Source organism: Grammomys surdaster, unplaced genomic scaffold (assembly GCF_004785775.1).
Source record: "Grammomys surdaster isolate TR1022 unplaced genomic scaffold, NIH_TR_1.0 125863, whole genome shotgun sequence".
NCBI lineage: Eukaryota > Metazoa > Chordata > Mammalia > Rodentia > Muridae > Grammomys > Grammomys surdaster.
This window is the reverse complement of record NW_021620689.1, coordinates 3,319,151-3,345,433: the sequence shown is the minus strand read 5'-3', so window position 1 is coordinate 3,345,433 and position 26,283 is coordinate 3,319,151. Positions and strand designations below refer to the sequence as shown.

Here is a 26,283-nt window from a genome sequence, read left to right as displayed (position 1 = left end):
GCATTTTGTGTATGCGTGTCTGTGTGTGCGTATAACTTACTTAGAAGACAACTTGGAGGTGCGTCTCTCATTATGTATCCCAGGTATTGAACTCAGATCATCACAGTTAGCAGCAAGTGCCTTCACCTGCTGAGCCATGTTGTTGCTCTGAATGTTAGATTTTAACTATTCGAAATCCTTATTTATCTATCTATCTATCTATCTATCTATCTATCTATCTATCTATCTGAGTACACTATCGATTTTTTGTTGTTTTTGTTGTTGTTTGTTTGTTTATTTATATATGTAAGTACACTGTCACTCTCTTCAGACACACCAGAAGAGGGCATCTGATCCCATTACAGATGGTTGTGAGCCATCATGTGGTTGCTAGGAATTGAACTCAGGACTTCTGGAAGAGCAGTCAGTGCTCTTAACCACTGAGCTACCTCTCCAGCCCCTGAAATTCTTTTTTAAATTTTTAATTTTATGTATGTGGGTGTTTTGCCTGCATGCACGTGTGTATCATATGTATATAATCCTTTATAGGCCAGAAGATGTCATATTCCCTGAAACTATAAATACACATACAGTTAGAAACCATTATGTGTTGCTGGGAATCTAGCCTTGGTCCTCTGAAAGAGCCCTAAATGCTTTTAACCACTGAACCACCTCTCCATCCAGCTTTTTGAATTCTTGACTTGAATCAATCTCTCCCTCCCCACCCACTCTGACAAGACTCATATATACTAGGTAAATTCAATATGCAGCAAAAGATGGCCTTTACCTTCTGATCCTCCAAACCCCCAAAAAAGTTTGGATTATTGACATGGGCCACTGTGGCCAGTTTATTAATATTGGGGTTTCTCTATACAGCCCTAGCTGTCCTAGAACTTGCTCTGTAGACCAGGATGGCTTTGAACTTAGAGATTCATCTGTCTCTGCTGGGATTAAAGACGTGTGACACCACTGTCAGGCTGATTGAAGTTTCTTAAACAAAAACTATTCAATTAGCTGGGTGTGGTAGCACATGCACTCTGGAGGCAAGGGCAGGGCAGGAGGCTGTCCGTGGGTTCATTCCCAGTATGGTCTGCAAAGTGAGCTCCAGAACAGCCAGAGCTACATAGTGAGATCTTGTCTCAAACCCCCCCCCCCAAAAAAAACAAAACAAACAAACAAAAACCAAGAACCAAAAAACAACAACAAAAAAATCATTCAATGAATTTCTTCTTTTGCTTTGTTTTGTTTTCCCAGACAGGTTTCTCTGTAGCTCTGGTTGTTCTAGAACTGGCTCTGTAGTCTAGGCGTGCCTCAAACCCAGAGACTCTACCATTGTCCCCCAGCCCCATCCCAGTGCTGGGATTAAAGATGTTTGCCACTACTGCCTAGCTCATTCAATGAATTTCAAGTTAGGATTAGGTCAGAATTTTCAACAATCTCTGAAATGGCCATCAACATACACTCTTTCTCATTTAGTGCTACATATTTACATGAAATGGTATTCTCAAGATTGATTAATATAAAATAGAAACAATGATCAATTCTAATAAATGCTGAAATTTTCTTATCTGTAATATCCAATATTTGGCCAAGATATTATTTTTTAAGGATTTATAAATCTCCTGTGTGAATGTATAGCATGTATCCATGTATGTTCTGGCCTATGTGTGTATACAGAGGTCACAAGGGAGTGCTGTGTTGTGTGTTATGATGCACACCTTTGATCCCAGCACAGAGATAGGTCCATCTCTGTGAATTTGAGGCCAGACTGGTCTATAAAGTGAGTTCCAGAACAGCAGAGAAACTCTGCCTTGAAAATCAATCAAACAAAAAAACCAGTACATACATATAAACAAACAAAAAACCCCAAACCTGCCAACAAATAAGTAAATAAAATCAACTTTAAAGTACTGAAGAAAAGAAGTTGTTCATGTGCTAAAAAAGCAGAGACAGAGACAGAGAGAGAGAGAGAGAGAACAAACTTTTCCTTAGGTATTTAAATGTCTTTAGTAGTATACTTAGTCTGGTAATAAATATAAATAATACAAATAAATATAAGATTCCAACTAACATAAAGGACTATGAACTCATGCTGATTTTGCTTAAAAAATTTGGTATGGCCAAAGATTATTCATGCAACTGGGCACAACATTTATGTTCTCTTTGAAGGAGTGTGCAAGCCTTTGATGTACCAGTAGACTCACAAGTACCTAGGTTCTCCCTAGACACTCACACCTACCCACGGCTTAAAAAATGGTATCATACCCATATCGTTTACATGCTCAAAACAGAAAAACTCCCCAAGATAAAAAATTTAACTGTACATTCACTGTTAGCCCTAAGTGGGCCCACTAGTTCACATATTTACAAGAAGAATTTTTCAAAATGGAGCAGCACTGTTCAGCATGGTAAGAAACAGATCAGAATGAAAGCAAATACAGCTTTGTGGATCTTCTTTCTTCCCATACTCAGCTTTCATTTTTACTTTAATTAAACAAAAAGGCATCTCCAAAGGCCACAAGCTAAGAATGGTGTATGCATTCATTACCCCCCCTCATTCCTCCCTCCCCCCCCCCCCGGAGACAGGGTTTCTCTGTATAGCCCTGGCTGTCCTGGAACTCACTCTGCAGACCAGGCTGGCCTCGAACTCAGAAATCTGCCTGCCTCTGCCTCCCAAGTGCTGGGATTAAAGGCGTGCGCCCCCACCGCCCGGCTCCTTCATTACATTTTGAAGACCTTATACTCACCGGTCTTAGCTTGGGAATCAGGTGCTGTGATGTCCACGATGAGACTTTCTAAGGAAGTGCCCTTAGAGTTAACTTCTTCCACTAGGACTCCTTTACTTGCCCAGTCATCTAGAAGACCCTGTTAGAAGAGCCAGACTGCTAAATGAAACATCTGGGCTTCCCTCATCAGCAGAGACAGCTAGTTTTTTGTTTTGTTTTGTTTTATTTTAATTTTATTTATTTACCATTGCTCTCTTCAGACATACAAGAGCATATCAGACCCCATTACAGATGGTTTTGAGCCACCATGTGGTTTCTGGGAATTGAACTCAGGACCTGTGAAAAAACAGTCCTTCCTTCCTTCCTTCCTTCCTTCCTTCCTTCCTTCCTTCCTTCCTTCCTTCCTTCCTCCCTCCCTCCCTCCCTCCCTTCCTTTTTCTTTCTTTCTTGGTTTTTCGAGACAGAGTTTCTCTGTGTAGCCCTGGCTGTCCTGGAACTCACTCTGTGGACCAGGCTGACCTGGAACTCGGAAATCTGCCTGCCTCTGCCTCCCAAGTGCTGGGATTAAAGGCGTGCGCCACCACTGCTGGCAGCAGTCAGTACTCTTAACCACTGAACCATCTCTCCAGCCCGAGACAACTGTTATAGACATAGTTACTACCATTTTATTTTATGTGTATGAGTGTTTTGTATGCATGTATATACATGTTCCATGTGCATGCCAGATGCCTGCAGTGGTCAGAAGAAGGGAATGGATCCCCTGGGACTGGAGTTACAGATAGTAGTAAAACGCCACGTAGGTGCTACAAACCAAACCTGGGTCACCTGAAGAACAACAAGAGCTCTGAACTCCTCAACCATCTTTCCAGCAACCCTCTTACCATTTTGACAAGAAACTATCTCCATCCTGGATATAGAGATGCCTTTAATTCTAGTACTTTGGAGCCAGAGGAAGGAGGTACTCTGTGAGTTCTGTAGACACATTGATTCTTGGACCAACCAGAGCTGCATGGTAAGACTTTGTCTCATGAAAGAAAGAAGAAAGGAAGGAAAGAAGGAAAGAAGGAAGGAAGGAAGGAAGGAAGGAAGGAAGGAAGGAAGGAAAGAAGGAAGGAAGGAGGGAGGGAGGGAAGGAGGAAGGGAAGGAAAGAAAGAAGAAAGAAGAAAGAAAGGAAGGGAGGAAGGAAGACAGACTGTGTTCATAAGTCAGCCATACTTGTTTAGTCAGCTCTTAGAACTCTAAGAGCACAAGAGGAGACAAGGAGAGAGGAAAACATTGAGTTAAAGCAGTGGTTTGCAAGTGTGAGAAAGAAGAGAGAAAATAACCAAAAAAAAAAAAACAAAACCCAAAAGAGAAGTATAGAAAGAGAAGAAATGTATAGATATGGAAACTACACTGTACAGTTATTAAGGGACCCTTATGTTGGGTTATAAATAGAGCTCAAGCAACCACACACAGAAAGCCATTAGGAAATAACAGCATCAGGCTAAGAGAAAAGGACCAGGCAATGCTAAGTCCCCAGGATATGACAGCCTGCTAGAGAAATGGGGCACTAATCATTCCAGAGCAGGGATGTGTCTTAGCCTTTAGCAACTTGCTCTGTGAGACCACTGAGAGCTGCCTTAGCTTGATTTTATTTCTACCCTATAGAGCAGCAGCAGAACAAGCCAAAGAACCATTAATGTCTAGCAAGCTCACATGCACCACACTTCAAACTACAGGCAGGCAGTCACTGCTTGTTAAATCAGTCATTAATCACTCTTAATTGTTTAAGGTTTCAGACTTAAAACACTAAGGGCTCTATGAACTAATAAAGTTGAAGAACTTCTTCTTCTCTCAATTATTCTATCAGCAAAAGTAACCAAATTCTTCTCTTTCATCTGCTCTAGCTTCAGCTTGCTTTTTTGAGAGCGAAATGAGTTACTTAGAGTGAAGTGCTGCGTGAGTATGCGTCAGAGCAGAAGCCTGGGTCTTGCCATGAAGCTGTTTTCAAGCCTGCGTTTGTCATGATGAGCCAGAGTTCTACTTCCTCCCCCAACAGTCTTCTGACTCAATGTCTGGTCAGTTGCTCATGTGCAGCTGTCTAATTCTCAAGCATGAGTAATAATTCTTAGCCCCAAGATGAAAATGCAAGCTTCTCAAGAAATGGACTTAAACAATTCTTTTTATGATGTATTTTAAATTTCCTATGACATCATGACAGGCATCTAAGAATAGTCTGTGGTGGGTTTTTGGAAACTATGTTTCAAGTAGCCAAGGCTGGCTCAAACTTAATGCTCAGCTGAGGCAAGGATTTCTCCTTCCTCTATTTTCCATGTTTTGAGATTATAGATGTGTACCACCACACCTGACTTCGGTTTTGAAACAGGAGATGTTACTGTGCTCAGTTCTGGGTAGGGCATATGGAATCACATCAAGAAAGGAATTCTGATGTGGACACATAAACTGGATTTTTCATGCCACCCCCTATCATATCTGGAGTTCAGTTTGTATAAACTTTCAAACCACTGTTTAGCCAGATTGCCGGTGACCTTATTGTTTACCTACCTTCAAGTGTTCAATCTGCTTTTCTAATTCCTTAGCACTCACAAAAGTCTCTGCAGGTGGAAGATTCCCTTCAGTTTCTTTCAGCCATTTCTGGAAGGTTCTAATCAGTTTCCGGAATTCATCCAGCTGCTCCTGGCAAGTTGATGCATCTTTCTCTCTGTGAACAAAGATTTTTTTTTTTTAAACTCATCAGAGTAGGTTTGTAAAATAGACTTGAACTAAAAAGTAGATTCAGTCTGGGGCTCTAGGCACTAATTTCTAACAAAGCCCTTCCTCTCCATAGTAAGTTTGGCTGTATATACAATGTAGAAAAGCATCAAATTCAAGAATCATTGACCTTTGGACATTTTTAGGGAAAGAAGTCTTTAATCTTAACTCTAGGCTAAAGTGAAAGTGAGAAAACTAAAGGAAGCCTGCTATTTAGATACTATGATACAATGGAAAGAATGCTGGCTTTGGCTCTCCAACCCAGCAAACTGTTAGATTAAAGGTATTTGACTCTTTCAAGACTCAACTCAAGGGTCTGAGAGATGGGCCAATGGTTAACAGCTTACTGCTTTAGTAGAGGACCTGGATTTGATTCCCAGTATTTATATCGTGGCTCACAATCACCTGATTCTCATTTCAGAAGCCTTCCTCTGGCTTCTGGGTGTGTGTGTGTAAAAGTATGTACGTATGTATGTACATATATATGTATGTATGTGTTGCATATAAACTCATGCAGTTGTATACACACACACACACACACACAGGCACACACAGAGAACTTACAAAAAAAAAATCTGACTTGAGTGCTGAATTGAAGGCTGAAGAAAGTTAGATGATTGGTTCTTCCTGTAGCTTCAACAATGAGGAGGAAAAAAGCCCTCTAGGCCATTGTCCTCAACCAAGTCACTCAATCTACTGCTAAGTATTCATTTATTTCTGAGTCAGGGTCATTTCTAGCCTATGCTGGCTTCAAACTCAGTTGTTACATATGCAACCAAGTCTGGCTTAGAATGTTTGATGCTTCTGTCCCCATCCGAGTGCTGGGATTACAAGTGTGTGCCACCACACATGGCTCTAAGTATTGGTTTGAGTAGCAGTTTTCCTTTAGTCATCAAGGTGGCCGCCTGCTAAATCAATATTGCAATTGCTTCTAAAGCAAGATAAGAAGTCTCATTCCTAGTCTTAAATCCACGTGAGGCTTCTAGTGGAGGATAATGAGTTTGCAATAGTAAATTAGAATCTGTACGCATTTGTCATATATTCTTGTATGTGCTAATGTTATCCAAAAGATATTCATGTGTACATGCGTGTGCCTGCTTATCTATTTTGTGCACCATGTGACCTAGGAGGCCAAAGAGAGCACTGGATCTCCTGAAATTACAGGGTGGGTGCTAGCAACCAAACATAGGTCTTCTGAAAGTGCTCTTAACTGCTGAGTCATCTCTCTAGCACACATATATAACTCATAATCATACCTGGGAAGTCTCTAGATTTTGTCTTTATTTTAAATTCAGCTATAATCTTACTTATAATCCCAAATTTGTTCTGTTTGCTTCAGGTAACCTGGGCTTTTGGTCACTCAGACCTGATTCTGAGATGAATCAATTAGAAATGGAAAGCAATAAACATCAACCACGTTAGGTAACTTGCCTAAAGAGGCAGTCTTTTGGGTCAGTAGCAGAGTTCTGGACACTGCTTTTTATGGTAAGGAAGTAAAGAGTGTCTCACTCTAAGAGAGACGGGAATAGCTCTTTATCAATGACCAATGCAGATGAGCACTCACCTCTCTTGAAGTGTCTTCTGCAGTTCTGTAAAATCCTTCTTAAGGTTCTGTATCTTGTCTTGGTGCTGAGACAGGTCCAGTGCAAAGCCAGAAGAGCTCAATGCAGTAACTAGGTGCTCAAGAGTATCTAGGTTCTCCTTTTGGTCTTCCATTTCCAAAGTCAGTTCCTGTTTATTAAACATATATATACTAAATGATCTGACCCATTATCTTTTTAATCTTTCTGTGCACATGTGTGTATACGGTGTGGTAGTGACGGTGGTGTATGTGTGTGGGTTCTTGTGTGTGGAGGTTATAGGACAACCTTTACTGTAGGTCTTTGCTTTCCACCTTGTTTGAGATAGAAACTCTTTTTGTTGTTCCTTCCTGCACATGCCAGGCTAGCTGGCCCATGAACTTTAAGGATCCTCTTGTCTCTGCCTCCCATAGCGCCACAGGAGCTCTGAGGTTGCAGAAGCAAACTTGTGTTCAGCTTTACAAACAATAAAACAATAAAACTTCAATTCTATTTAATGTGTGTTGTGGTAGAGACAGCGGCACAGTTTCAACAGTCCTTCCATCTGTGACACAACAGTGTTGTCCCAGCAGCTTATTTACTTTACCGAGCATCCAGAATTTGGTCTCTAACTGTCATTCTCTACCAAAACAGGAATTCTTGGAGGAAAAAACAAAAACAAACAAACAAGAAACTGATCTCAGTATGGGAAGAAGGCACTCCTATGTTGATAGAGATATGTCAAAAGGACATAAGAACACAGCTTAAAGGGGATCCTACTGACTGAATTTGGTGAAACTTTCGCATATCACAAAGAATAATGAATCTTGCTCATAATTAAGCTGTCTCTGATATTTTTATAAAGAGATAAAATAATTAGCAACTGGTGAATCTAGGAAAGACTATGCTGTTATTTGTTGGGCTATTCCTACTTTACTACAAAGTTTAAAATTATTCAAAACAAACAAAAGCATTTAGGAACCAAAATAAAACAGTAAGATCCTACTTAGAAGACAGAAAAAAGAAACTTGAGTAGGTCTGGTGAAATGGCTGAGCCAGCATAGGGACTTTCTCCCAAGCCTGCTGAGGTAGTTCCAACGGAAAATGTCCCTCATAGCTCAGGCATTTGAACACTGGGTTGCCAGTTGGTGACATTGTTTGGGTAAGTTTAGGAGGTATGGCTTTGTTAGAGGAGATGCATCATTGAGTGTCATCTTTGAGAGCTTATGGCCTCACCAGCTTCCAGTTCTGTCTCTCTGCATCATGCTTGTGATTGAGGATGGAAGCTCTGCTACTTGTTCTAGTCGTCATGACTACTGCTCGCTGCCATCCATCCCTGGACAACAGGTGCTTATCTCTCTGTAACCTCACATAGGACAAAACAAACTCTTCCTTCTATAAGTTGTCTTTGTCATGGTATTTTATCACAGCAACAGAAAAAGTTTTAAAACCTGATAACCTGTTTGAGCCCCTGAGACCACATGGTGGAAAAAGAGGACTCACACTAGCTCTCCTCTGAGTACCCCTCCACTTACAACCTCTTTCCCATGAATGAGATGTAAAAAATAAAACAAGTAAGTTGAATAAACTTATGGCAATAATGTAAGAATGTATGTGAGGTACAGGAATGTGGGCTATCTAGACACTCTGGAATTCAAACTGGCCACCACTTACTCAAGTATGTACATAACACTACGACCCAGCAATTGTCCTCCTCGGTTTTTATTAGTGGTAGTTGACAATGCTTTTCACCTACCAGTTCTTTCTCCTCTAGATATATTAAAAGACTATTTCACAATCTTTCAAAGTTGTGGGTATTTAAACCTGGCTTTGACTAATGAAATGCAAATGGCTTTGCCATACACTCCCCATCTTACAGAAGAAACCATCAGAGCACATGTCAGGGTGAAGTCTCTATCAGCCTGCATGTGGCTACACTGAGTAGAACGGACCTGCTCATCTCAGATTAGCCTTGTATATGAGAAGTGAAGATGAAATCCACACTGTTTTGTTTACAAGCTGGGGGTCATAGTTCTAAGATAATGCAGGTAGAGTTTCCAGCATTCCCAATACTGTGTGTGCTTGGTAAATACTACTTTTTGTCTTGCCCTTGTTTTTATTCTAAGATGACAGGTATGTCTCCTCACCTGGATCTGCTGGGAGAAATGTGCAATATCTTGATCTGGCTGGTTCCCAGAGGCCAGCAGTCGACTTTTGTTTTCCATGAACTGCTGCAGCTTGTTGGAGAGCTGCTCAAACATCTCAGCCTGGGGCAGGAGCTTCTTTAGGTTGCTCTCCTTTTCCTGCTGCTGGAGTTGGAGCTGTTGGCAGCGCTGGTTCAGCTCTGCCAGTTTGCCCTGCAGCACTGAGGCTGAGCTGCTGTCAGCTGTCTCCATGAATCGAGTGACCATCTCACGGGTGGCTTCCAAGCTGCTCTTTTGTCTAGCAATGTCTTGCTTCAGTTTCTGTCATCAAGAGCAAGTCTGTCAGTTGGGGCTTACTTATGCTAGTATAGCTGAGCCATCAATGCTAACTTTGTAATAATGTCATGCTCGAGGAGACTGGAGGACTGTAACTGAGCCTGAAGAATGGCACATCCTTTATTTCTCCATCCACTTCACCAAATTATTTTGCTCCCACCACTTTTCCTTGGGTTCAACAGTAGTTTGGAAATTAGGAAGAAAATTTTTCTGTCTTTTTTATGGTGTTGAAGATTGAACTCAGGATCTTCCTTATGTTAACAAGCATGCATTCTTTCACTGAGTTACATTTTCAGCCCCAGTAGCGGAAATGTCTACATGGATTAGTCATCACCTTCAAGTCTTATTACAAGATTCTTGGACAGGAATTATTCTCCTGTTACTTTCTCAAAGTTATATTATTATAGAAATAGCAAACACATCTCCTAGTGTAACTCTCAGGAGAAAGCTTTCTTACCATGTTGTTGGCCAAGGCTTCTTGGATAACTCCTGATGAGAGTGTTGCCACCTGCTCCCCTTCCAGGTTTTGTTCAACTTCCCTCATGAACTGCAGCAGGCTCTCCATACTTTCCTGAACACTCTGAGACTGAGCAATTGCCTTCTGCAGCAAAGCAGACCGCTCAGCCAAGCTACAAGAGAGGCTCTGGAAGCGATTGAATATGGAATCTGGAAAATTGAGGCCATGAGAAAAAATAGTAGATGCTATTTTTATAAGGTATTTTTAAGATTAAAAGGTGAGTGTGGTAGGATATGCCTGTAATCTGGTATTCAGGAGGCTGAGGCAGATGGACTTTGAGGCCAGCCTGATCTATATAGTGAGTTCAAGGCTAGCCCACATACATAGCAAGTCTCTGATTCTCCCCCAAAATAAAGAAATGAATAAAGAAATATAGAGATAGATAGGTAGGTAGATAGTAGCCTAATAGTGTATACCTTTAATCTCATTACTAGGAATTAAAAAGCAAGAGGATTCTGTAAATAGGAGGTCCCCGGGTCTATATTGTGAGCTCCAGGACAGACAGCGCTACATAATGACCCTGCTCAAATAAAAACAAAACAAAACAAAAACTCAAACAAAATACTCAGAAAGTAAAGTTTAAATTGTATATATTAATAAAAAATAATATTAAAACAAATGGAGTATTTTTGAAGAATATTAGTAAAGTAGCCAAATTCAATTAATTAGCAATTTGGCATTTAATAAGAACCAGAAGTTATGCAATATGCCAAGCCCTAAAGATAATTAAAATAAAGTCTCTGGTCTTAACAAAATTAAGGTTGCAAATCAGCATAGGCAGAGAAAAACATAACTAACTGTAATAAAGCCCCGAGTACTACATTAGTACTAAAAGCATGTCCTAGAGAAAGTCAAAATAATTCTTTGCTTGTTTCTTTCTTTTTAATGATAGCGTGTAGTCGTTTGATGAGATGGTAAGTTGTGACCATTTAAATACTTGGTCCCCAGCTGGCAGGAAGTAGAGGTGTGGCCTTGTTGGAGGAAGTGTGCTACTGAGGGTGGTTTTATTTACGGTTCCAAAACAAAGCCTCCTCCCATGCCTAGTGTACTCTTTTTCTGTGTATCTATCTTGTGGTTCAAGATATGAGCTCTCAGCTGTTCCTGCCAACATGCCTTTGCTCTGCCATCATGAACTCTATTCTTCTAGAATAGTAAGCCAAAGTTAAATATTTTCCTTTATAAGTTGCCTTGGTCATGGTGTTTTATCATAGAAAAGTAACTAAGACACAGAGTTACTGGTTAGGATTTAACAAAGGCCATAAGCTCTCAGTCCTGTCTCCTTTCTTCCCTCCCCCACCTGTTGTAAGTAAATCTGATAAGAAATATTTTTGGTATACAAAATATATTTTAAGATGCACATATATTATGGAATGACTACATCATGTTAGTAATATAGCTACCTCACATACTTAGCACTTTTCTTTTTTTTTTTTGGTTTTTTGAGACAGGGTTTCTCTGTGTAGCCCTGGCTGTCCTGGAACTCACTCTGTAGACCAGGGTGGCTTCGAACCCTTGAACTCAGAAATCTGCCTGCCTCTGCCTCCCAAGTGCTGGGATTAAAGGCGTGCGCCACCACTGCTGGGCTATTTAGCACGTAAGAACGTTTAAAAATCCATCCTCTTATCAATTTTCAAACACATAATGTACTGACTAAAGCCACTACAATGTACTGCTGATGAAATCTGGAAAGATAAACAAGATTTCATCACTCATGTAGAGTACAATGAAATAAATGTCAGGTAAGAAACAGGAGAAATGTCAAAGGCAGTAAAACTTGGGAATAGTGAGTCTCCTTAGAAAATGAAAGAAACAGGGTTCACTGACAGCAGATACTGAAAGAGTTGAAGCCATAGAGTGAAAGCCATTGAAAGTGTAGTAATAGAGTTCACTGGAAAGTAAGCTATTTCATGACACCTTATACATGCATGTTGCATGTAGCTTTTGCTACCCACCTTGTGTTCCTGGTGGGTCACATGCTTGCACCCACTTAGGAGTTATCCTGGATCCGTGGATTGAAGAAACACACACACACACACACACACACACACACACAGCATGTCAATTATTCTCAAAATGCCTTGGCTAGCAATGACTAATTAGGGCATACGTAATTTGTCCCCTACTAACCCAGCCATTGGCTAACATCATTATTGATGGATCAAAAACCAATTGGTGAACAGGACCTTCAGCATTAGTACTTGTAGATTCCTGATTAAAGATTCAGAACTGCCCCCTACACATGTCCCCTGCCCTTAGCTTAGTGTTCTGGATACCTATTCACACAGTTTGCTATGTACTACAAAACAAAGATTACAGTAGACCTAAGGGGAGGAATACTGTGCTGCTTCGTACCTGTAGTTTCTTGAATAGGCTTACGGTCCAAGGCTGGCTCTCCTTCAATGTCCATTAGGTCATGAGCTGCTTTTTGAAGCTTTTCTACAGGTACTTGGTGTTCAGCCAAGTCTTCCTGTAACTGCTGCTTGCCCAAAAGAATAGCAAAAATCAAACCAAAACAAACAAACAAAAAAACAAAGAATTTATGAATCTGATCTTGCCTAAGATGTCTCAATTAATGTATTTTTAGTAGTATTTACTTTTATTAGTTCCCACTAAGCCATGAAATATAAGACCTTGACATACAAACATGGTCTGAATCTGCCTACCTTTGTTGTTGCAAGCTGCTGTTGCAGGATCCCAGGGTCAGAGGCAACAGTGTCTGAGAGGAGCTTCTCCACACTGGCCTCACAAGTCACCATCCAGGCCTGCAGGCTGTCAGCACTGCTCTGGAATTGCTGATACTGGCCTAGCAGCATGTTCAGATGAGAGCCCAATCGTGCACACTATGCCAAAGAAATAAAGAAGTCAAAAGTAGTAGCTTCCAGAATAGAGTCCAAAGAAAGAGTCTTTCCTGGCTACAGAGAACTGACTACAACTTTACACAATGAATTAACTGTCCACAAGCAGGATGGACCATTGCTTGTACTGTACACTTCATCTCACCCTTTAAAAGCCCAGGAAGACTTAATGAGTTGGATGACACACAACCAAAGAAATATACATCATGGGCTGGAGAGATGGCTCAGCGGTTAAGAGTACTGACTGCTCTTCCAGAGGTCCTGAGTTCAAATCCCAGCAACCACATGGTGGCTCACAACCATCCGTAATGAGATTGGATGCCCTCTTCTGGTGTGTCTAAAGACAGCTACAGTGTACTCATCAATAAAATAAATAAATAAATATTAAAAAAATATATACATCATACTAAAGACAAAAGTAAGAACTTAAAAGTGGAAAAAAAATGTTCCTTTTGGGAGATTAGAGATGTTGACAGAAAGATAAAGAGTAGTGTGTAGTAAATTCTAAACTTTAGAAGGAATAAATTTTTTTTTGATTTTCAGAAAGATAAGGATTCATCCTAGAACAAATTGTCTAAGAAAAAAGATTGCAGTTGGCTTAAATTTTGCTGTGCCATGTGTCTTATAAGTCTAAGATATTGGACAGGATACAGGAAGATGAGCACCTCTATCTCCACCAATGATGTGATACATATTCCCAACATTAGCAGAATTAGGTGTTAGACCATGGACCCACAGAGTCTGAATTTTTCTATAGTTGATGAAACCCATTTTCCTTTGGTTCACATATACTGTGTCTTATGACTCATATTTTGAGCCTTAGGAATTACTCATAGTTGTTTGAGGACAGCCATAATTTTTTCCCTGAAGGTTGATGGGGGGGGGTGATCCTTTCCTTACCTTAGTGTGGAGAGTAGTGTATCTTTCTGTTGCATCCTTCAGTTTTTCATTCACTAAGTTTCTGGTGGCTGATGGCTCTTGGCCTTCCTCAAAATTGTTTTCCGTTTCTAAGACTTTCTGTCCTGAGATAGTCACAAATCTCAAGTCTCCTTTGTGGGAAATGACATCCTCTGAGAAGCTTCCTTGCCGCTTTCGCAAGGAGTTCAGAGCTTCAGGACTGCTGCCTCCCTTATGCATACTATCCAGTTCATTCTCAGATCGTTCCAGCCAGTTTTCAAATTCCCTGTGGTCTTGCAGGAACTTCTGCAGTTCATCTCTTAGAGTCTGTGTTTGCTTCAGCTCTGCCTCTGACTGGGCCAGGGAAGCTGCATATTGCTCCTTAAGCTCACCTAGCTTCTCTTGAAGCATCTGTCGTTCCTCAGGTGTAAGATTGTGACTGTGTTGGTCCAGGAAGGACTGAGCTGATTGTGTGGCCACAATGAAATTCTGCTGCTGAGACAGCAATTCTTGGTGACGTGTCTGGTGAGTAAACAAGCCCAAAGACCATCAGTAGGAAAACATAAACAATTTAGTAATATTTACAGCTGGAGGTAGAGATGCTGGAGGTAGAGTGGGCTCTACCTCTTTCAAAACACCACTCTCTTATAGGGCCGGGTATGGTGGCACGTGCTTTTAATCTCTGTGAGTTCAAGGTGAGCAAAAGCTATCTCTGTGAGATAGTGAGATCCTATCTCAAAAAAAAAAAACAAAACAAATTATAAAACCCCTACCATGTAGATAGACAATACCATACTTAAGATGAGATATGTGAATACCAAAAAGATGTTACAGGTCCCCACTGAAGTTATGTAATGAGTTAAGAGTCAGATGTGACTAAAGTCTACATTGAAGTACATAAGAATATACAAATAGAATGAGTGACAACACAAGGTGGAAAGAATATCCTCAATGGAAGAGTAGTGCGGAAGTGCTTTTCAGAGGAAGTAAACTGTAAATTAGGATCTGAAGAATAAACAAAAAAGCAAAAATTAATCAGGAGCCACTTCTTCCTTAATTTTTGACATTTAAGAGGACAGAAAAGTTTTAAGAGTAAGCAACACACCGGGCAGTGGTGGTGCACATCTTTAATCCCAGCACTTGGGAGGCAGAGGCAAGAGGATTTCTGAGTTCGAGGCCAGCCTGGTCTACAGAGTGAGTTCTAGGACAGCCAGGGCTACACAGAGAAACCCTGTCTCAAAAAAACCAAAAAAAAAAAAAAAAAAAAAAAAAAAAAAAAAAAACGAGTAAGCAACACTTCAGGAGACTGAAATGTGAAGAAAAATGAGTGATGAGGTCAAATAAGTAGGAACCAATCTTCAGAGGGAGGTAGTGAGGACAGGGAACCATAGGAAAAATATGGACTTAATATGAAGGTAAAAGAAAGTTATTCAGGGACACAACTTCTTAGAAGTACAATGACTTAATATGGGAGAGTGATGGACAGAGAGAAATCTGGAATTATTACTAGTTTGAACAATTACGTAAGAATGTACAAAAAACAGGTTGAACGGACAGGCAGGTCAAGTCAGATTGGAGATTACAGAAGAATTCTGTTTTCAGGTTGAAATATGTGTGGTTACAGGTTGCAAAGAGGCAGTTGGAGATATAGATATAGATGTCAACTGAAGATAAATAGTTACATGGAATTTGTCAATATTGGTAACTGAAGTACTACACATGGACAAGGGTATCCAAGAAAAACATATTGTTTTTTGGATGTGTGTTTGTTTATGTGACTCAGGTGTAGCCAGAGATCAGTTCTGGGCACTGTTCCTCATAAGCTGTCTATCTGATTTTTTTTAGTTACTCTTTCCTTTCTACCTGGAGGCTAAGGTGGCTGGAACCCCCATCCCTCAGGGAGTCCCCTTCCTTATCTCCCACATGCTAGGATTACTAGCCTGCACCACCAGGCCTAACATTTTATCATGGGTTCTGATGATCAAACATGGATTCTCACGCTTCTGTTGCAAATAGTTTATCAACTGAGCTATCTTTCCAGGCCCAGGAAAGCATATTATGACAGATGAGAAGAGGGCTGGGACCTACTGGAAATATAACAGTATCTCAAAGGCTGGCCAAAGGAAAAGAAGGATGATTAGGGTGAAATAAAGCTCAAGAAGCCAGAGGAGAATGTATTTCAAGAACAGTCAACGGTGTCTAAGCTGCTGATATACCAAAGACACACTAAAGCTGTGATCTGCTTTCTAGAGTGAGATAGGTTGCTTGCTACAACCATGGCAAAGAGAAGTTAACACCCTTACCTTCATTAACTCATACTGCCTGTCCAGTTTCTCTGGTACTTGGTTCACATCCACAAAACCATCAGTGGTATTCAAGGCTTGTTTTTCCAGGCAAGCTCCAGAGAACTGCTCCATTCCTGGAAGGCTAGTCTGTGGCTGTCTATCAGAGGACCCCACAGAAGTCACCCAGTCCAAGAGAGCATCAATCTTCCTCTTGTTCTCTGCCAGCTCCGTTGCTACTTTACTCTGAAATCCAGAAGAATGCCAGTGAGAACTCTTAGGCACTTCACTATGAGAGCACTGGTTCAAAGTCAAAGTGAGAGAGGAGCTCTGTGCTAAAGAAAAACCAATGCTCTAGTCTGGGTGTAAAATCTTTTCATACAAAAAAGAATTACGATCTACTAGAATCTGTGAAAATAGTTATTTGAAATAAATTCCAGATTTCTTCAATAGCTTACTGCTTAAAGAAAAATAACCAAAAACATCTCCACAAAACAAACAAAATGAGAAAATGTCAGATTTGGGAAGGCCCTGCCAACCCTGCCAGGTTTCCTAACTATGTAGAGGTGATACACTGGAAGAGGAAGAGCCACCATAGGCACAGTTCTTAGTTGGCAGCTCTTCACTGAAGAGATGACTTCTGTCATCTTTATCTCAGCCAAATAGAATAGAATTCATCTCTCAAATTCATCTCTCACTAGTTTTTCAAATATTGACTTGAACAAGTTGTGTTGTCTATTCATTTATTTTAATATTCATCTTCAGGTGGTTTACTTCCCCTTCCCATGATGCCTACTCTCTCATTAGTACAGGAGTCCTAGGCTGAAGAAAGGAAAGAGTCGATTCAACCAGCAGTTCTCTTAGTCCCACACTCCACACTCTAAGTATACAGCTGCCTGGAAACAAAGCCTGTGACCCCCAAATGACTCCATAGAGATATATTTTTTTAAGATTTATTATTATTATTTTTTGAGACAGGGTTTCTCTGTGTAGCCCTGTCTGTCCTGGAACTCACTCTGTAGACGAGGCTAGCCTCGAACTCTTGAACTCAGAAATCCGCCTGCCTCTGCCTCCCAAGTGCTGGGATTAAAGGCGTGCGCCACCACTGCCCGGCTTAAGATTTATTTATATGAGTACATTTTTATATACACCAAAAGAGAGAATTGGATTCTATTATAGATGATTGTGAGCTACCACATGGTTGCTGGGAACTGAACTCAGGACTATTGGAAGAACAACTAGTGCTCTTAATTGCTGAGCCATCTTTGCAGCCTCATAGATATTTTGCTAATACTCATAGGTCACCAATCAATATTCAGGCAAAAAAACCATATCACCTGCTTTTTCCTTCTAATACTGTATCAAAGCCAAAGTAGAAACTATAGGTAGAGCTAGCAAGTTTTAATTTTACTTTTGGTAAAATACACTTTTTACCAACCATTCCTGACCTGAACTCCTAGATATTTTCAGAAATGAAAATACTGACTCTCAGGCTTGCTCCTAAAGACCTCTTCTGTGACTCTAAAGACTGACCTGATATGGCTTTGGAAAACCAGTAGCAGGCCAGTTACCTTCTCTGTCTCCTGCTGTAAGGCTGACGTCACTGCTTCCTCCAGCTCCTTCTGAGCCACTCGTGTCCGTTCCTGGAGAACCTCATATTGCTCCTTTGCCTGATGAAGTTTTTCTCGAAGAGCTGTCAGCTCCTGGGGGCTCAGCTTGGTCTGGTTCTCTTCCAAGAAGCCTTCGATATCTTTGACAGCGGTGGCAAATGAGGTGGAATGATTCTGAATGTCACCCTGCAAATCCTTAACAAAGAAACAAAGATGACTGCCTTTATCTTTAGTCCTTTCAGTCTTCTATAAGGATGACATATATGTATATAACCACTGACATTTTGATCATAATTTACTTATGGCTTATATCAAAACCAAAAACCAAAACAAAACCAAGAATTCAGTGTTAAATAGTTCAAAATTTTTTACTTGTCTTCAAAGAGAATTATTTTCTTTCTTTTCTTTGTTTTTGTTTTTTGTTATTTTCAAAACAGGGTTTCTCTGTGTAGCTTTGTCTACCCTGAAACTAGGTCTGTAGACCAGGCTGGCCTGGAACTCACTGAGATATACCTGCCTCTGCCTCTGAACAGTTGTCACTGACCTCCAAAAGCATGATGTGGGACACACACAAGGGGATAAAGGGGCAATATGGAGAGAGATGCATTTCCAATAATGATATATAAAAAATAAATTTAAAATTAAAAAATGCTGGAATGGCAAATAGAAGAAATAAAAGGATGACATGATTCTAGCAGAGTGAAGCCTGCCAGTCTTGGATAGTAGACCAGCCAGTCTCCATACTTGTACTTGGCAAGGTTTGAGTTCTTCATGATCAATTATGATCTAAAATTATTAAATAAAAATTTCATAAGTTTTTCCACATTTCCTAAGTGTACCATTCTGAGTTAAGTGATTGAAACTCATTCCTAGTAGGCATGATGGTATACCTTTAATCCTAGCACTCAGGAGGCAGAGGTGCTCAGTCTTCATGAGTTCAAAGCTAGTTAGGTCTACATAGCAAATTCTAGGCCAGCCAAGGCTCCTGTCTAAAAGGAGAGGGGTAGGGTGGGGTGGAGGGAGACTTAGGAGTTAAGAGAACTTCTTCTTGGTGAGGACCTGGACTCAGTTCCTAGTATGCACATGGCAGCTCACAACCATGCAAAACTGCAGTTCCAGAGGACCTAACACCTCTAAGGGTACTGCAAACATGTGGTCATATATGTACACACATATAGACAACATATATAATATACCCATACACAGTAAACAATTTTTTAAAAATCACTTCATCTTGCTCTCCTTAGTCTGAGATGTGAAGAGCTCCTTTGTCTAGTGCATCCAAGCTGTACATGTTACTTGCATATTAGTCACACATAGAGTCATCTGTCGTGCTATTATGGCACTTATATGCCAAGAATCCTCATATAACAATGGTACCAAAGGGCAAAAGTAATGATGATTTTATTACAGAATATGTAATAATTGTTCTAATTTTAGTTATGGATCTATCTTTCATTGTGCCTAATTTATAAATTAAACTGTATTATCTATCTATGAGTACATAGTGTTCACTCACATCTGCTTTCGGGGACTGACTGGGGGGGCTTGGAAAATACCCACTCCTTTCTTTAGGGTTTAGCGGACAGAGAGACTATTCTCCTGGTTATCATCTTTGTTCCCTAACATGGCCTACAAATCCAGGATAAGAGCAACATCTACGTCTCTGATCTCCACTTTCACTAATCTTCCTCTTGTTCTTTGCAGTCCAGCAAAGGGGCCTCCTTTCAATTCTTGACGACGTTATGCTCAGAGTCCCTGCCTGGTATATTTTCTACCTGCTCCACCATGGTGTACTAATTCTGCTTTATACACCACTTTTCAGTTTACCTGACACTCTTTGAAGTCAACTTTCTGGCAGATGTTCTCATGTAACTTTACTTTTCTGCATGTAATGGTTATAATCTGTCTACTTGTCTATCTCTTTCACCAAACTGTGAAACTTCATGAGGGCAGTAATGTCTGTTTACCACTAATATCGCCACTGAGCACTGTAATGGAGCAAACACTTACTAGAGGAATGACAAGGCGGGTTAACTCATACTGACCTTCAAGTCACTTTGGTTCTGCTGCAGAGCAGAAAGCTCTTGCTGAGAGGCTCCATCCTGGTGCCTCACCAGTGCTCTTTCTGCCTGTCCTACCCAGTGGCAAAGGTCCTCCAGCTTCTTATGGCAGGTCTCTTGTTGTTTCTGCAGAGTCTAATTAAAATGTACAGGAGTCAAGAAATAATTACCTCTCATTTTACAAATACAAGTTAATTTCCTGAAATGTAAAAATGATAATTACATATCAAAAATGAAAACGGTGGTGAAAAATTGGAATAGAAAAAGGCACAGAAATCATATCCTGGAAGCTCCCTCATCTGGGCAGTCTGCTATGTGGGTGTGCAGTTGGAGTGACAGTCAGATAGTGGTAGAGAGGTGCTGCTAGTTCCAGATTGAGTTTGGAAGCTCCTGTGGAGGCAGCTGTTACCATCTTTGGAATGGACAACATTGAAACCACATGACAGTGGTGATGATGATAAATTTGTCTCTCTGAGAAGTTCTTCCTTTAAAACAAGAGGATTTGCTATACACATTAAGTCAGAAATGTGGAAAAGTAAAAGAATTAGAACAAAAAACCCCAAGAGTCTTGATAATTGATTAGCCAAATGAGGTTCTTAATAATTGAACTGACTTTATAAATCAAATGCCTCACAACTACAGAAGAACCATTAAATAGAACGATTACATGGCAGGCTTGAGGAGAAGGAGTTGGTTATTTTAAGGAGAAAACTGCCCAAGAATAGCAACTGCCTCAATCTTTTGGGTGTCTACACTAATGCCACTAGAAAAGTCAGGGCCAGAGGGGGTGGGGGGATATGTTTCCATGCCTGATCCTTTTCCCATCTGTCATGTCAGTTCCATGACAATAAAGCACCTGACTGAGCAACAATTGAGCATGATGTGTTCTCCTGATCATCTTCTAAAAACAGTTTCTACCAGATTGGTTTCTGATGGCATTCTGATCTCATAGTCACCTGCACTTACAAACAGGTACCCATGCTGGCCCTCACTCCCCCTTTTTATGAAAAACAGAAGGGCACTGGAAGAGAGCTCCAAAGAGCTCTTCAGCTGTACAACAGGATCTTCATGGGTTAGGATGAGTGCAGACTGAATCTGAAAAAGGCAAAGCAAACAAGTTAAAGCACACACACAGAGCAAATACAGAGAGAGGCAGAGCATTCCTGACAATGTTAATGCACACTGTGGAATTAATCCCATGTTCAGAATGTTCACATGCAATTCTATTATCTGCTGCAATTAAGCTTAAGGTGGCTCAGACCAATCTGCTTTATTAATTATCCACATAATACACTACACTATATAAAGAGTTCATTGCACAAAGTTCAGGTATGGAGAAAGACCTGAAATATTTCATCAGGATTTATTTCAATTTAGCATAGTTGAAATAATTAGACAGTAGCAAGGGACGGAAGGCATAGACTAACCTAGTTTTCTTTAAGTTTCACTCAAAAGCTGAACTATACTTTGTATAATACAGAAGCCCTTGAGACAAATTTCCAGGGGATCATGACAATGCTGTCACTTGCTGGACACCAATGTATCCAATGGCAGAGATAACAAAATCATCACTGAAGACAGCCTATGTCTATGATGTTACTAGACACTGAATTGTATTGGATTTAAATTTGCAACAGGAGACTTATGGTAAGAATTGGTATGATAGTCAAATATATATAAGAAAAGAAACATCAACTCTGCTTTTGTATATTGTGTTCCACTGTGAAAAACTGAGCACTTCAGCATGTAGAAAAGTGCAAGAAAATAATAACTTAAGTATCCCCAAAACAAGGGTAGGACATAGTAGCTCATGCCTTTAATTACAGCATGTGGGCAGAGGCTGGGGATCTCTGTGAGCTCAAGGCCAACTTGGGTTACAGAGTCAGCCTGCACTGCACAGTGAGACACTGTCTGAAAAACAAAACAGCAAAAAATAACTAGAACAGTATTATTCTGATTAGATTATTTGTTAGCTGTTTGCAGACTGTCAGGGAATCTTACTATGAGTTAATTTTAAAGCCCTTTAATAAAACTGATTTCTCAGAGCCACACTTATCAGTGTTCAGAGTATCTAGGTGCTCCTCACAGGCTCAAATGAATGCTGGGAAAGCAATAGGAAGAAAGGGCCAGCTACAATTTTACATGAAAAGTTGAGACAATGGGACATAGTAAGAATAGAGTCCCACTAAAATAAAAACACTTGCACATGCAATCACACACAAACATATATTCTCTCATACATATAAAGCAAGAAAAAGAGCTCAGACCAGACCACATTGGCCTGTGTGACATGAAATTTTAAAGTTGGTAAAGCCATGTTCCTGGAATCATGAAAGTTGGAGGCAGGCCAGGAAACCCCTAGAAGATAACCCCAAAGACAAACTGAGCTCAGTTGCTGGGTCAGTCTGACCTTGACCTGAACTTCTTGCTGGACTTGCTGAAGATGGCCCTGCACCACATCCTTCTGAGCTGCAGTGTGTTCCACAAGGCCTTGGAAGGACCTCTGCAATTCACTCAGAAACTGGAGCATCTGCTGACTCTGCTGAAGAGACAGATCCTGTGGGTGCTCAGATATAAAGAGCTGAATATCCAAAGCAAGCACATCCAGCTGAGACTGCCTTTCAGCCATAGATTGTTTCATATCCTAAGGCAAATGGGGAGAGAAAAAACAAACACTTTTTGTTTCTCTAGTCATAGAAAAGCTACTGGTTTTGAGAGTTAAAGGTTAATATTCTTCTATATTTTATAATTGGTTACAAAAAGGAGCACTACCAAGTCTCACTTTTTTTGTTCTTTGCAAATTCTCAGAACAAGGCATTAATTCCCAGTGTGCTTCCATTACTGGACCTGGCTTCACAAGCTTTCAAGTTTTCTATCCCAATTCAATTTTTTTTTTTTTTTTGGTTTTTCGAGACAAGGTTTCTCTGTGTAGCCCTGGCTGTCCTGGAACTCACTCTGTAGACCAGGCTGGCCTTGAACTCTCGAACTCAGAAATCCGCCTGCCTCTGCCTCCCAAGTGCTGGGATTAAAGGCATGCGCCACCACCCCCTGGCTCCTAATTCAAATTTTAAGGCTTAATTTTTTTCATACTTTTTAATTTTGGTAGCTCTGGGACCTGAGTCCTTGTGTACATGGGGCAGCCATTTTTCCACTGAGCTGCAGCCCTAGCTCCTTTTGTATTGTTTAAAGAGTTTTACTATGCTGTTCAGATTGGCCCTGACCTCATTTTATAGCCTAGAAAGGCCTTGAATTTGTAATTCTTTCAGCTCAACCTCCCAAGTAGCTGAAATTAGAGGCCCATACCACCAACCCTGGAAATTAAAAAAAAAAAAGTTTTGGAAAAATCCAACATTAATTTCTGATCCAAGACTCAAGAGATGGCTCTGCAGTTAAGAGCACAGGATGCTTTCCAGAGGACCCAAGGTCAATGCCAGCACCTGCAGGGTAGAAACTCTAGTTTTAAGAGATCCAGTGCCCTCTTCTGGCCTTAGTGAGCACAACAAACACATGGTGACAGACATACATTCAGGCAAAACAACCTGCAGGTAGGCTTAAACATCTGTTTTATTGTCTAGTAAGTAATCTGTAGGGCAATACTGAGACAACAGGAAACTTACTTATTTGATTCACTAAGAAACAACTTTTTATTTTTAGGTGGCTGGAAAGATGGATCAGTGGTTCAGAGAACTTACTATTTTTCCAGAGGATACTGAGCAGCTCAAGATCATCTGTAACTCTAGTTCCTGGGGATCTGACTCCTTATTTTGGTCTCAGTGGGGACATGCATGTATGTGGCACACATACATACACTCAGGTCCCCATAAATATGCATAAAACTTCAAACAAAATCTTTGTAAAAAGATTCTTTTACCTTTTTGTTATCGTTGTTGATTTTCAAGACAAGATTTCTCTGGCTATCCTGAAACTTACTTTGTAGATCAGGCTGACCTCAGACTCACAGAGTTCCACCTGCCTCTGCCTCCCGAGTGCTGGGATTAAGGGCATGAGTTATCACCACTTGGTGATTTATTTACTTCTAACCTACAGAAAACTTTGCCTACTTACACTTTAGGTCAACAATGAAAAGCTCCCCACAAACTGTGCAAGATCGGATACCAGGCAAAAGAGAAACAAGACACAGACTTGTTTCAGACAAGACTAGCTGCTCAGTATAAAATAGATATAAAATTGGTAATATAAAGCCTTACTTTGGGCTCTCAGAGAATAACTTCAAAGGAGGAATAGTCAAAGGCCCCAGATTCCTAGGAGTATAATAACCTTAAGAATTAAACATAACTCATCCAATTTCTAAAAAGGAGATTTGGACTTTCTAAGAAAGGTTAAGTATAAAGACAGATTTGGCAACAAGGATTCTAAGTCAAAGGGTGTGGTGGGAATGGGTAGGGAGCTTACCTCATATTGATGGAGAGTGTGACTCAGGCTGTCAGCATCAGTTCCAGTGCCATATCCCTTGCTGTTCAGAGTAAGACTGGTTCTACCAACCCAGGCTCTCAGATCTTCAAGTTTGCCTTCCAGTTCCTTGTGTTGATTTAACATTGTGGTCTAGGAAATAAACAGCAAGTCAGACTATACCTCTCAAGATCTACCTGGCTTTGTGAGAGCATTTAGGAATAAAAATGAGCAAGGTACTAGGGCTGGAGAGATACCTGGGTGCTTAAGAGCATTTGCTAATCCTACAAAGTACCTGAATTCAGTTCCTAGCACCCACACCAAGCAGCTCACAAATATACTGTAACTCAAGTACCAGGGGATCCAGAACCTTCCTTCTATCCTCTGCTGACACCTGCACATAGCCTTCAATATGCATAATTAAGAATAAATTTTAAAAAAGAAGAAAATGCTCACGAAAAAAAAAAAACACCCCCAAACCAAGACACTACCTTTTTTACTTCCACAGCATTCTGGAGGTGGAGGAATCTGGAACTCCAGGAGTCACTAACGGAGCCGAGAGACTTCTGAAGAGTCTTAGCATCTTTCTCTAATGCCTTCAACAGCTGAGCAGGAACTTCTTGTGGCTGACTGATAACAATCTGATCCACACACTCCAATTCCTGAGTCACCACGGTGGACAGATCTTTTAATTCCTTGTCTAATACCTGAGGGGACAGAGTAAAGTTACCCCCAAAGTCAGGGTCAGCAGTATCATGGCTGGGGATCAGTAGAAGAGCACATGCCTACCTTTTTTGCGGCCTAAACTCAATGCCCAGTACAGAGTAGCAATTTTACCTTCTGGGAATCAGCTGTGTACACGTGCTAGCTCACCCCACGTACACATAGGACTTAAAAGATGTTTTTTATGTAGGCTCCTTAGTTTAATTACTAATCAACAACATTCCTCAGTACTGAACAACACGGATTGTTTTGTCTGAGGCCACCAAACAGAAATAGGAGAGTAGTTAGGACTTGGATTCAGGTTTTGACTCAGTGTAATACTCAGTCCACTACACCTTGACTCATCTCTAAGACCGTCAATTTTCCTTTTCCCAGGCAGCTGACATGTAGAATTAATGTGCTTCAAGGGAAAATAACCAAAAAGATGACTCTTTCCATCCAAATTCTAAGGGGGAAGAACCAAAGAATATAAAAAATACCTGAAACAGTCTTCCCACTCACTCTTACTTTTCAATAGAGAAGCCAGCAGTGGGTGGTGGAAGAGTGTAACAGTGTTCTTATGGGGTGGGGGTGGGGGTAGGGGTGGGGGCATAGCCTCACTTCCCTGTTAGTCATCTATTTATACTGCATACTGGACATTGAGAAACAAGGCAAACTTCTGCAAGCTCGATTGTATTCATCTTCATCTTCAATCTCAATGAGTGACTTGGTTTCCCTTTCAAGGCTGCCTTTTGATCCATTCTAATGTTCTTCTTAAGAGCAGGCTACTGCCGGGCGGTGGTGGCGCACGCCTTTAATCCCAGCACTTGGGAGGCAGAGGCAGGCGGATTTCTGAGTTCGAGGCGAGCCTGGTCTACAGATTGAGTTTCAGGACGGCCAGGACTATACAGAGAAACCCTGTCTTGAAAAAACAAAACAAAACAAAACAAGACAAAAAAGAGCTGGCTACTATCTTTACCAATTTCTCCTCCCTTATCTTCTCCAAAATCCTCTGAAAACATTTCTTAGTCATGCTGTGTCCTACCTCTTTACTTGCCTGCAACACAAACACTTCAGGAAAGAATGACATTCAGTAATCACCTGTCATCTCATTTAAATCTCACACTCGATGGAAACCGTTTTTTACCAAGATCATCTATGAATTAGTCTTCACTGGACTCAGTACCTCTGCTCTCTGATCTTCCTAGAGGTCTTTCCCTTCAGTTCCTATAAGGCCAGTATTTCTTGGTGTTCTTTGAACAACTGAAATAGGACTGGGGATATGCCTCAGTAGGTAAGAGCACTTGCTTGAGGAAGCATGGAGAACTGAGTTCAAACCCACATAAAAAGCTGGACATGGTCATGAACACATGCAACCCTAGTGTTGCAGAGAGAGATGAAGAACAAGAAGATGGCTAGGGTTTGTTGCTTGACATCCTAGTTCTGGG

At 40.7% G+C, this 26,283-nt stretch overlaps 1 protein-coding gene across 3 annotated transcripts in view; it reads right to left on the bottom strand.

The window, feature by feature from the left end:
• Positions 1-26,283, bottom strand: part of Macf1 (microtubule actin crosslinking factor 1) — a 211,707-nt gene that overhangs the window by 88,047 nt on the left and 97,377 nt on the right. For 2 of the 3 annotated variants that reach the window (XM_028790130.1, XM_028790129.1), the window contains exons 36-46: positions 19,709-19,858; positions 17,622-17,855; positions 16,072-16,296; positions 13,772-14,290; positions 12,680-12,856; positions 12,369-12,492; positions 9,957-10,165; positions 9,167-9,484; positions 7,025-7,191; positions 5,254-5,410; positions 2,727-2,844 (exon numbers count right to left, since the gene is read on the bottom strand). In XM_028790130.1, coding sequence (XP_028645963.1) covers positions 2,727-2,844; positions 5,254-5,410; positions 7,025-7,191; positions 9,167-9,484; positions 9,957-10,165; positions 12,369-12,492; positions 12,680-12,856; positions 13,772-14,290; positions 16,072-16,296; positions 17,622-17,855; positions 19,709-19,858 — 2,398 coding nt within the window. Of the gene's footprint in view, positions 1-2,726; positions 2,845-5,253; positions 5,411-7,024; positions 7,192-9,166; positions 9,485-9,956; positions 10,166-12,368; positions 12,493-12,679; positions 12,857-13,771; positions 14,291-16,071; positions 16,297-17,621; positions 17,856-19,708; positions 19,859-22,133; positions 22,368-24,136; positions 24,287-24,624; positions 24,841-26,283 lie in introns of all 3 variants that reach the window. The other variant, XM_028790128.1, reaches the window with a different exon arrangement.